The sequence below is a fragment of the Epinephelus lanceolatus genome, chromosome 8 (assembly GCF_041903045.1).
Source record: "Epinephelus lanceolatus isolate andai-2023 chromosome 8, ASM4190304v1, whole genome shotgun sequence".
In the NCBI taxonomy this organism is placed as follows: Eukaryota; Metazoa; Chordata; class Actinopteri; order Perciformes; family Serranidae; genus Epinephelus; species Epinephelus lanceolatus.
The window spans coordinates 26,330,723-26,342,932 of NC_135741.1; the positions used below are offsets into that span (position 1 = coordinate 26,330,723).

Consider the following 12,210-nt stretch of genomic DNA (forward strand, 5'->3'; position numbering starts at 1 on the left):
TCCTGTAATGGATGGGACGTCACATGTGTAGAGGGGAAGCCCACTATTCACTCATGCTGTGAGTCAGTACGGCAATGTCTAAATGCATAAACGGTGCAGTCATTCTTGGAAATGCATAATTGTAGTTCTAGTCATTTCATATCTACTTTATATGCTGAAAAACACAACACAGCTTAAATTTAAGTCAAAATAAGATGCTGATACAAGGCAGAAACATATAAAAAGGCTTAATCTAGGATCAGAGTCTTAAACAGAAGCTGATTTGATGACTTGCTGGTCCTAAATATAATATGTAGGATAAAACAGTGATGCATTTGTTTGAAAAGTTAAAGTTCTTGGATGTATGCGTTATATAAAGTCATTACTGTTTCAACATGCCTTTATATAACAATATATTTGATGCAACAGGTCATGTGAAAATGCCACATGTTGATATATAGTTAAATAATTATGAAACAACTGTTGATTTTTTTTTTTTTTTTTTTACAAGTTTTCCTCAACTGTCTAGACATCTTTTGATTTGCAAGTCACCACATCAGCGCTTTTTCGTGTGAGGAAAAATACACACCTCGTCTTTGATATATATTTTTTAATGTTCGTGATGGGAAAATAAAAGTCAGTGCCAAAAAACGTGACCACAAATGACATGTGATCATCAACGAACCACTGCATCGGAGATTCCTGCCTGCTTTTCTGCACGTACTCACAATGCGTCATCTTTCCGCATACTGCCTCCTTTCATCCTCTCACGATAAAAAAATACATTACCCATAATTCGCCTCAAATTAAAACACACTCGCTCCCTGTGTGTTTATATATTAAAAGTTTATTAAAAGTGACGTTTTTGGCTAAGATTTAAGACATCCGCAGCCTCCTCATTAGGGATGTGGAGTCCGTCTGGGTACTGATGGTGAACGTGCATCCATCCTCGCACTCGTTCGCCTCGTGAGTCAGTCCCAGCCAATGGCGTCGCTCCGTCGCTCCGTTCCTTCCTGATTCCGTCCGCATATCATCGAGCCCAAGGCGTCACGAGCGCCTTCTCTGCCTGCTTGCCTGCACGAGAGAAAGACAGCACCGTCCTTGCACACAGTTAGGCCCGTAAAGGTAACTTTTAACTCCTCATTTCTGCTTTTTAAAGGCGCGTTTTGTGTAGGACAACATCTTTTAATATTTACAGGGCATATTTTAAGACTGTGTGTGTTAATTTAAACTACTTTTCTTCTTTTAGAAATGTGTACATGATGTTCCTCATCCTCGTCGGTAACCTCAAAGACTTGTCCTTGTGTTAGCGGCTACTTTGTCATTGCTATCGTTGATTATAAACGCCATTAATTCCGCAGTTGTTGGTTGTGTGGCTATCAGGATGGAGTAGTTCCTTAGACCACCGGCTATTTTTAAACCAGGCCGTCAGCTGGTGAGGTGTCACTCCATGTAGAGCTGCAGCAGGGTGTGTGGGAAAAGGGCGTCAAGTTGCACGACCAGCTTCCAGCAGTCTCCTCCATGTGTTCTAGACCCATTATTAGTGTGTTTTTAGGCTAAAGCTCTAAAGGAGGTGATGGTATGTGAGACACAGCCAGAGGCTACGCTGCACATGCTGGCTCAGGCAGTGAGCCAAGTTACCAGTTGCTTGCAGCAGACATGGGGGTGTGTCCACCGGTGGTAGGAAAATTACTGTATGAAGTAAGAAACAGGGCCTCAGTGTGTCTTTATGTGATGGTTAGTCATAAGTGACGACCAGAGGATGCTTTAAAACACTCACTCAGTTAGTAGGTTGCAAGTTTATTGCTGCAGTTATAAAGTTTTTTTTATTTTTTAAATCAATAATCATTAAACTGATTATTAACACAGAGATAAGGCTTGCTGGCAGACTCTATTGTAGCCTAATTGAGGATGAGGCCAACCTGACATGGGTACACACGTATCAGGTGTCTGTCCTCAGTTATTTATTTATTTGTGGGTGCCATTTTGTGCTGCCAGCTTACCTCTTTGCTCTCCATGTTTACAGTGATCCTGCAGCAAAAGAATGCACTGCATGTACTGTACAGACAGTGCTAGGACTGTCACCAACACTTACTTTCATTAATGGTTTATTGATTCATGTACCCATTACTTTTTCCATGAATCAATCAGCCATTTGGTCCATTAAATGATCAGAAAAAAACACACCACAATTTATGTAAACAGCTTTCTTTATGCGACAAGCAGTCCAAAATCCAAAGATGTTTAGTCTTTGATCTCAAAAGATAAATAATTGCATCCTCACAATTGCTGGAAGTTCAGGATTGGGGGGGGATATTTGCTTGAAAACCAACTTGAATGATCAATGGATTATTGTTGGCTTTAATGGGTAAATACGGGTAGACTAATGGTTTCATCTCTGCTTTGTATGTGTGGTTATTTCTGTAAAAAGTGGATTGCAGTGGAGGTTGTTAAGTTTAGTTGAGGTGGGAGGATTGGGTCAATGGTGGAAAGTTTTGGTTCCAGTATCATTCTGTACTTTCTGGAACACTTAAAAAACATTAACATTTCTTTTTTGTCTCTCTACAAAATCGTTGTGTTCATATAAATAGAATACTAAAACAAGCAGTCTCGCAAGAACTCCTGCATGGACTTGGTAAAACTTTAATTTAAATCAAACACTGTCTTAACAAAGACCAAGCTAACTGAACAAGATTATAAATCTGACCAGACATTCAATGCAAGCTTCAGCACCTCATCCCAGTAAACTCTAGTGTATTTCCATTTAGAGCACTTTCCATTGATTCTCTTGCAGCTGCACTCTGGTTTAACTTTGGAGGCTGTCCTCAAAGTTCACTCATGCATTCAGAGTGGGTAGATGAGCAAGTAGGAGCATGAATACAGGGCAGGATAGATAAAACAAAAAAAAAGAAAATCAATAGTACATGCTAGACTGTCTGGCTTAAAACTTTCTCTGACCTCCACTACTGAAATTTAAAAAGATAACGAAGGCTCTGAGAGATTACACCAATACGCAGGCCTTTAACCCGTATCAGTACGGTGCACCTAGGACAAAAGAAGGAGCCAGATGTGAATTGTGCCAAGTCATTCACTTATTGTTACTCATGGAGCCCTTTCACTACTGTTATCAAGAGTCCCCTGTTTGACAGCAGTGCTCTCAGCCCAGTTTTGCAAGCATTTTGCAATGCTGTTTTGTAATCTGATATATAAAGTAAACTAAATGGACTCGCAGAGATTTTTTTTCCATGCTGCATAAGCCACGCCTTTCTGTGAGTCATATATCTGCTGTCTCCACCTGCCTGCATCAGTTGGTTCAGGCGGTGTGCATGGCTCGTATATATGTTTAATTACAGGATCCATTAGATGGTTTATAGCTCCAAACTCGAGCTAGTACATTTTGTTCTGCGCGTGACATTGAACATTACAATTACTGCCACCTCATTCTTTTAACTTGAAGCTTTAATTCAGTAAGTAACAGTGCCGCTGTCTGTCTGCTTGACATGTGAAGCAGCGCTATACTGATGTCTCTTCTCTGTCGTTTCATCTGCAGATCCAGAACCATGTCCATCCTGAAGATTCATGCTCGTGAGATTTTTGACTCCCGTGGAAACCCCACTGTGGAGGTCGATCTGTACACCAAGAAAGGTATTGTATGGCTAATGTATCTCATGTACTATATGACTTTAGAGGTTGTGGTCAAGGGTGGCACAGTTAGCTTCAGACTTAAGTGCTTGTTCAACCTCTTTGAACGCATCTACATGTAATTATTTCCTAATTTGTGAAATGCTGCAGTAAGAACAACATTTTTGTGTCTTGCCCAGTTATCTCACCTGAAAACTAGCTCAGTTATGGATTAGGATGGTCAAGCCAGTGTGTTGCCCTGCACTGTTGCCCCATGCTGTTGCCAGCTCCGGGCCCAGGGTAGATCAGATCAGATGGCGTATGTGTGAAAATAGCTCCTGTGATATCACACTGCCTCTACAGCACTCTGTTACTGTAATGGTTCCTGTTTGGGAGCACAGATAGCTCATACAGTAGGTACTTCTTGCAAACCCATGAGTTGAGTCGAATCTTTGCAAGGTCGAGACGTCGTGTTAATTAAACCTACAGTGTGCTGCCATCACCTAATTGTATACTAGATTACATAATGAAGCTGCTGAGCATTAAGCATCTAAACCCTGCGAATGTCTGACACGTCTGCCTACAGTTGAGATCAATTAACTGAATTGAAGTTTCCTGGCAAGCTGTTCTGCTCTGAGAGCTAAAACAAAAGGACAGCTCAACCCAATGAAATGTCCTGAGAATGTTAATGAAGCAACCTGAATGACCATTGACATGGAAGTGAGTGGCTACACTGCCCTGAATACATCAGCTGGAAATAGTCTGCTCTGTTCTGCAGCCCTGTCGTCTTGTCATTAGTTTGGGATGTTTGCTAAGAGCTCCAGTTTATTGTAAACAGAACCCTTGTTCTTTTTTCTTTAAAGATTGCCTTTTAAGTCCGTCAGCCAGGCCTAATTTGGCATCATTAACGGCACAGACCAAGAAGAGTGTGCTGCACTCAGAGCATGTCTGTCATAGTTACTGTAATGTGTTTTACTGTGTTACGTAACCAGGTTGCCTCTTGGTCAGAGTTGTACTAGAAAACCTCCTGTGCTTGTTGGCAGAATGATGCAAGTTCAGTAGCTCTGGTGATCCAGAGAGACAGCTACAGTCACTGTTACTGCTCTGTTTTTTGTATTTAGGCCATGGCTTTATCCAGATAAAATGCTAATATGATGTGGTAGCAGGACATCACAGTTTATAGCCTGATGGACTGCTGCCAGCATCCCCCAGCTGCAGCCAGGTGATGTCTTGATGCAGATGATTCACTAAGCTCCCGTCCTAAGCCGTAAATCCCTTCAGACTCGCACCCTCTCTGCCGCTTCACTGAACAAACTAAATAGATTTTTGATCATCCCCAATTTCACCTCACTTGGTTGAATCCAAAACGGCCATCCTTCTATGTACGGGGCGTGGCTTGGCATCTTTCCACAGATGCACTGCACATGCTCAGTTGGCAGCCTGTCGTCCCCTGTTACATCACAGCCCTCTGCTCCACAGCCAGTACCACTTCCTCCACACGTGCTTTATTTCTCTCTGTGGACAGAAAAAAGGACATTGGGAGTGTCTTCAGCTAATTGAATGGTGATGGCGTCCCCTAGTGCCTTTGACTTGCTGCTGCTCCTTGAATACCAAGCACCCCCTCTTGCACTTAATGCTCCATCAGACATGTTTATGTATGTACAGTCTGTGCTGTGTAAATATCACAGTAATCACAAAGTTTACATGGTTGATGGCTGATACGGAAAATTACATTTCAGCATTGATCAAACTGCAGGCAGGCCTTTGCCGTCTTGTTGGGCATGACACAGCACTTTAGGAAATGACTGTTACAAAATGTCCTCTGTGTCTTCAAGGTCTTTTCAGAGCTGCAGTGCCCAGCGGAGCCTCCACAGGCGTCTATGAGGCTCTGGAGCTCCGTGACAAGGACCCAACACGCTACATGGGCAAAGGTAAGCCATCATCACTGACTCACCTTCTTAACTTTCTGTCTTCCTCTACTCCACTGCTGTTTTTCATGCCATTTCAACACCACTATACTTTCTGTCGTATTTCCTCATCTCTTCCTTCCTTTATTTCCGTTTCTTCCTCCTGTTAGGGGTCAAAAGAGCAGTTAAATATATAAATGAATTCTTGGCCCCTGCACTGTGTAACCAGGTAAATAAAGTGTGGCATAACAGGATGACTACATATCTGTGTGTGCAGCAGCATGAAGAGTGGCTTTGCCTTTGGACACTAACCTTGACAGGCATTAGCAGATGTTCACAGATCTATAAAAGAATGACTCACACACCCACATGAGATTGGCCGAGGTGCTCTGTGGTCATCTGCCTCGCCTGCTCTGCATGGTCTCTGTCTGGGTCAGTCATGGTCTGCTTGTTCCTTTGCAGGTGTCTTAAAAGCTGTTGAGAATATCAATAAAGTAATTGCACCTGCACTGGTTGACAAGGTAGGACCATTTATTGTTTGACTAATTTTATTGTGTGCTAGTATCAAAAGCCTCAAATTATTAGATCAAATTGTCTTTTGAAAATTCAGTAGAAAATGATGACACAAAAATATTAGCATTAACATTAGCAGCTTTACTGACAGTCTTATTTTAAAACAAGTGGTAAGACATTGCATCAAACAGACATGTTGAGCAGTTGGTTGTTCCCTATTTTACATTAACCTCATTGGTTTTTGACCTTTGCATATATAAATATTGTAAGTATGTATAACAATTCTATTAGTGGAGCTTCAGTGACATAGTTCTGAGATGTTGTGATTATTCTAACGTGATTTTAGTGTGTTCTTCTGAACTAACAAAGTCAGAATTAAACAAAGTTAATCTTTTATTTCCAAACATACAGTATAACCTGTCACATTATGTCTTATCCAGAGTGTGAACGTACTGGAGCAGAACAAGATCGACCAGCTGATGCTGGATATGGATGGCACAGAGAACAAATGTAAGATGCTACTTTGTGTACTGGTGTGACAATCTTTTGTGAGCTTTAAAGTCACTTTAGAAAGGGTTTGGCAATGTGACAATGTATGTATAACATTTGTATAGTTATGTATATGCCAGTGTGTCAGCCGTCAGACAATTAGCCATACATGTTTGAATACCTCGGTGTGTGTGCAAGTACAGTGAGCATTCCCGCATCAATGTCATGAAGCATCTTGATTAGTCAGATATTCAGCTTGCAGGATTAACCATAAACTAAAATTCCTCTCTGGTTATTTTAGTCATTAACAGTTTCTTTACTGATTTTCCAGATAAAAAATGCATATCTTGATGTGTGCATGTTGATACTGCAATACAAAATTTCATATACCATGATATGAGTATTTTATCCAAATTTCCACTCTGCCTAAGATTGTTTTGAGACATTAGGTGTGTCTGAACTATATGTACCCTATGCCAAGTTTTTGGAATGAGTGTGAAATTTATGCACTATATAGTAATCAGAAATATTTTAAAAATTAGATACTTTGACATATACAGTCCATTCTGCTAACAATTCCACAATGCTTCACATTTTATGAATGTGAAACAGAAACTTTCCATGCAGCTCTACAGCTGTCAGTGTTGTCGTAAAATGACTGATTGATTAGTGCCAGAAATATCAACTGACTGCTGACTATTGAGTGAACTACTGAGTGTCTACTATGTAGGGAGTAGTAAGTGAATGAACAAGGAAGGTTAGTGAACAAGGGAGTGATTTTGGACACAGACCTAAGAAAAATATTTAAAAAAAAAATAAAGCTGTAAGCAGCGATTTTGGGGTTCAAGCCCACATGGACCGTCAAAATTTGAAAACCGTTAAGGAAAATCTATGACAGTGTATGACACTCTACATGAAAGATAACTAACAGGTTATCACAATCACATAGATTTTCTTTAATGTACAACCTGATCTGGGTCGGGCCAGTCGATAGTCGAGCTGTGTTGAAGCCATCAACTGGCCATCGCTGCCTCTCACTAAATTCAACAAACATTCTGGGGACATGTTTCAACAGCTTAATTAAAAATATCCAAGCTTTATGCAGCTTCTAATGAGCTTGATTCTACAATGATCCACACAAAATTTGGTATAAATCAGACCTGCGCTCTAGGAGATGTCAAAAATACGTTTTTCAAAAAAATTAAAATGACGACAAATCTCATCAGGCGGACTTTAATGGTTCTTGAGGCAAATTTGTACAGTGAGTACAGATGGATGTCTGCACCAGATTTTGTTTCATATTCATTAAGCAGCATTTGGTCACGACTTTTAATTACTGGTGAAAATTTCATGCTGACAACTTACAATCTCACAGGAATATGCAAAAACATTTTTGAAGAATAATAATAAACCAGGACAAAAACAATAGCTTCATCCCATTAGACTGGAACCTGTAAAACCACCACAGAAACATCAGTAGGCACACATACATCATGTTTGTGCGACAGAAAAGTCAGTTAGATCCTACTTATTTCAAGGTTATGCATTATTGATTTTTGCTTATTAGCCCCAGAAATAATCAGTAAGGAATATATTTGAGGACAGTAAATGTTTCATGAATGCAGTCTCCACACAGTATATTGAAATATCTGTGTCTACCCTCCCTCAGCTAAGTTTGGTGCTAATGCCATCCTGGGCGTCTCCCTGGCTGTGTGCAAGGCTGGTGCAGCAGAGAAGGGCGTTCCCCTCTACCGCCACATTGCTGACCTGGCTGGCAACCGTGAAGTCATCCTCCCTGTCCCTGTGAGCACAACACTGCAGTTACCTAATTAAGAGGCTTTATGGAAACTCTTAATGTTTACAGTCCTGACAGACATGTACCGTTAGTGTTTGAGCCAAAGAACCATAAATTCAGTTGTGATTCCATTAGGCTGAAAGCCGATACTCTCTGCCCTCTCTCAGGCTTTCAATGTCATCAACGGCGGCTCACATGCAGGCAACAAGCTGGCCATGCAGGAGTTCATGATCCTGCCTGTGGGAGCCAGCAGCTTCAAGGAGGCCATGCGTATTGGTGCTGAGGTCTACCACAACCTGAAGAATGTCATCAAGGAGAAATATGGCAAGGACGCCACCAATGTAGGAGACGAGGGAGGCTTTGCCCCCAACATCCTGGAGAACAAGGAAGGTGAGTGGAATCGTTAAATCAGAGTCGTAGCCACTGTTTAACAATTAGAGTTTCATTACAATTGAAAGGTCAGAGATCAAGCTGAACACGTTTGTTATTGTTTCAGGACACTGTTGTTTTCATTTTTGCGGAATGATTTGATCATATGAAGTTGTTACTGCGTGCCTTGACTAGTCAGATAGGAGTGACTTGAAAGCATAACATTCTTAGACCTCTCAGGGAAGTGCTTCACTTATCATGTCACTCTTGGGCCGACATATGGTTTCTAAATTAAGGCCTCAACTCAGTAACAAGTGCACTGACTGCCTGCCTCTGACTCCAGTGTCAGGTCAAGGTGCTGATAAGGCAAATGCCCTCAGTGGGGCAGAGTCTTCAGTGGTGACTCATTTGTGACAAATTAATGTTTTTGATTTTCTCAGCAACAAATGTGGTCACATTATTTACTCTGTATGCTGTTTTTGTCTCAGCTTTGGAGCTGCTGAAGAATGCCATCGCCAAGGCCGGCTACACCGATAAGATTGTCATTGGCATGGACGTGGCTGCCTCTGAGTTCTACAAGGCTGGAAAGTACGACCTGGACTTCAAGTCTCCTGACGACCCCAGCCGCTACATCTCCCCTGACAAACTGGCTGACCTCTACAAGAGCTTTGTCAAAGATTACCCTGGTGGGTTTTTAACACATAGCCCTAAAACTCTTACTGCTTGCTGTTCCCATGGATGCAGCATTTCAAAGATACTATAGAAATCCATTTCATATAACAAGAAACAGGCCAAGCATGAATGACAGACTCAAATAATACATGTGAGGACATGTACAGACGTGGGCCTGTGCAGACATGAAGTATAGCCTGAGGAGAACAGTATATGCATATGCTGTCTGTCTTAAAATGCAGTGCTTTGGTTCACTCTTAATGTTCTCAGCGGCAGCAGGCAACAGACAACCACTTTAGATTTCTGTCAAAGAAAGTAGTGAGCTGGTGAACATAGTGGTGCATTTACCAGGTTGTTTCTGCTGCCACCAAGTGGTCAAAAACATCAGTTGCAGATTTTTTTTAGATAACTAATGATCAGTGTCTGTTGAAATTCTGCTGACTGGTTGGATTTATGAATGTCTAACATTATTATCACCCTCTTCCTATCCTCACAGTGGTGTCTATCGAGGACCCCTTTGACCAGGATGACTGGGACGCGTGGTCCAAATTCACAGCCTCCACCAGCATCCAGGTGGTGGGCGATGACCTCACAGTCACCAACCCCAAACGCATCCAGAAGGGTGTGACCGATAAAGCCTGCAACTGCCTGCTGCTTAAAGTCAACCAGATCGGCTCCGTCACAGAGTCCCTGCAGGCGTAAGTGTCTAACACAGCAGTGTGATCGCACTTAAAAATCCAAGGTAAAGTTTATAAAGCGTAATCTGACTAACTGGGCTTAAATGTGTCTCTTTCTTTTAGCTGCCAGCTGGCCCAGAAGAACGGCTGGGGCGTGATGGTCAGCCATCGCTCTGGAGAGACAGAGGACACCTTCATCGCTGACCTGGTGGTCGGCCTCTGCACTGGACAGGTAATACCTCACAGACAAGTAGTTTGTCATTCTTATTCTGACGTTCATCAGCTTCTGCTATGGTTTTTAAAGCTGACTATTCAAACTGTACCACAGGTGTAGCTTTAACAATACAGACTGGATCTTATATGTCATTTAATTCCTCTCCCAGATCAAGACAGGTGCACCTTGCCGATCTGAGCGCTTGGCCAAGTACAACCAGCTGCTCAGGTGAGTCCAGTCCAAATTCATATGCTTACGTCTGGTGGCTAAATAAAAGCTTGGCCACATCTTCTTTTCTTTTTGTATTGTGTTTTCTCACATAACACCTCAGGTGCAATAGGCTGAACTCTACAAAAGGAAAGGAAATAGCTCAAATACATTAAAATTACAGATAAATTGGTTGCATTGTCTAGCTGTCAGCTTCCATATCCTCAACGACAGCTAAAAAAATGCTGCCAGTATAAGAATTTCCAAGTAAACCCCCTGACAGTATATCTAATTTTCTCTAGTTTAATATGGTGCATGATTTCCCTGATCCAGTGACTATTTGTATCAGGCTCCTGGCCAGACGAGAACAGAAGGCCAACATTTGGGTTTGCCAACTCTAAGAGTCTACCTGGGCCACAACAAACAGTACAAGGACAGCGCCATTGTTTTTCCAAATATTTTAGAAGAGGTCTTAGAGGGTTTGCCAAAATGTGTAAAGCATAGAACATGTCCAAAACATGTGCAGCAGAGTGGCTAGAGCCAGCCTGCGTCAGTCACATCGGATTTATATCCGCTTTAATCTCAGAAAGTCTGACTTTAAACCAATGCAGACTGTGTACGAATGTTTTTGTTTTTTTTAGCATTGGTTCATTCAAGTCTGCTTCAAATTTATTTTAAGGAGGTCTGAAGGCATCAAATTGTGCATTTTCAGTAGTTTGTAAATTATTTTCATAGCCTGTTTTATGACCAATTAATTGAGTCAAACATAGAAGTGGAGGGGCATAATGGAAAGCGGTCTGAGTTTGAGGCTACAAAGTAACTGAGCTGCCAGTGCCTGTAACAATGGGATCTGGGGATATTATATTTAAGCACAAACTGTTCCTAAGAGGCAAAATTACTATCAGTACAGAGATCAGACAATGAAAGAACACCCCTATTAGACCACATTTCGAAAGCCTCATCCATCATTGATGGGGACAGACAGTTTTTAGCAATTGGTGCAGCCCATGATGAAGGGAAAAGGATCTTTTAAACTGTCTCCAAATTTTCTCAGGCTATCTATCGCTAACAAACTGTCATCCCTCTCTCCCAGGATTGAAGAGGAGCTCGGCGACAAGGCCCGCTTTGCCGGCCAGAACTTCAGACACCCCATCTGAGCTGGTCTACCTCCTTGGGCCTCCGTGTGTTCACTGCTCATAAATAATCCCCACACACATATACGCCACGCTAGGTTGCCTGCCCTGTCTGGAGAGAAGGTGGAGAGATTACTGCCGAAATCCGAGGTCCAAGTCTGTGGTTTGTGGCGTGGAGAGGCTACAGTACGTCCTAGTACAACCACAGCTCAGCTCATCCTCAAACTATGCTTCAGCTCCTGAATAGTGTTGGTCCCTATGTGTGTGTCCGTGTAACTGTGTGAGAGATTTTCGTTTAGCTTCATGTGAGTTGTAGTGATTTTTTTTTTTGGTCCTCTGAGTATTTGAGCTACTGTAAGTGTAGTCGAGCTCTGCCTCGAGCAGTGGTAACAGTATTGTATGTGCAATGTGTCGCATCTGACAAGGTCTTGTGTTGCTGTAAGCGTTGGCAGGAACATGTAATAAACAACATAGTTTGAAACGTTTCTGTGATTTCTTTGTGTTGTACTTATAATTCCCATATCCATTCAAAGATAATGAAGGTTATAATCACAGATCATTCAGGATTTTCCTGCAGAGAAAATGAGCATGTCTTTAGCAAAGGGTCTCCTCCTCAGTAACTACTCCTGCCTGT

The 12,210-nt window shown here is 41.9% G+C and overlaps 1 protein-coding gene across 3 annotated transcripts; it reads left to right on the forward strand.

Moving 5' to 3' along the window:
- Window positions 1–894: 894 nt before the first annotated feature.
- eno1a (enolase 1a, (alpha)) lies at window positions 895–12,061 on the forward strand. 3 transcript variants are annotated; one of them, XM_033629443.2, is made up of 12 exons: window positions 895–1,104; window positions 3,530–3,624; window positions 5,436–5,531; window positions 5,970–6,028; window positions 6,461–6,530; window positions 8,179–8,312; window positions 8,472–8,694; window positions 9,162–9,359; window positions 9,842–10,043; window positions 10,146–10,254; window positions 10,406–10,464; window positions 11,537–12,061. In XM_033629443.2, the coding sequence occupies exons 2-12, from the start codon at window positions 3,540–3,542 to the stop codon at window positions 11,598–11,600; spliced, it is 1,299 nt and encodes a 432-aa protein (XP_033485334.1). In that variant the 5' UTR covers window positions 895–1,104; window positions 3,530–3,539; the 3' UTR covers window positions 11,601–12,061. The 3 variants fall into 3 exon arrangements, with proteins under 3 accessions (XP_033485334.1, XP_033485335.1, XP_033485336.1); XM_033629444.2 differs by lacking the exon at window positions 5,970–6,028 and adding an exon at window positions 5,678–5,736 and having other exon boundaries at window positions 896–1,104; XM_033629445.2 differs by lacking the exon at window positions 895–1,104 and adding an exon at window positions 3,286–3,446.
- Window positions 12,062–12,210: the final 149 nt, after the last annotated feature.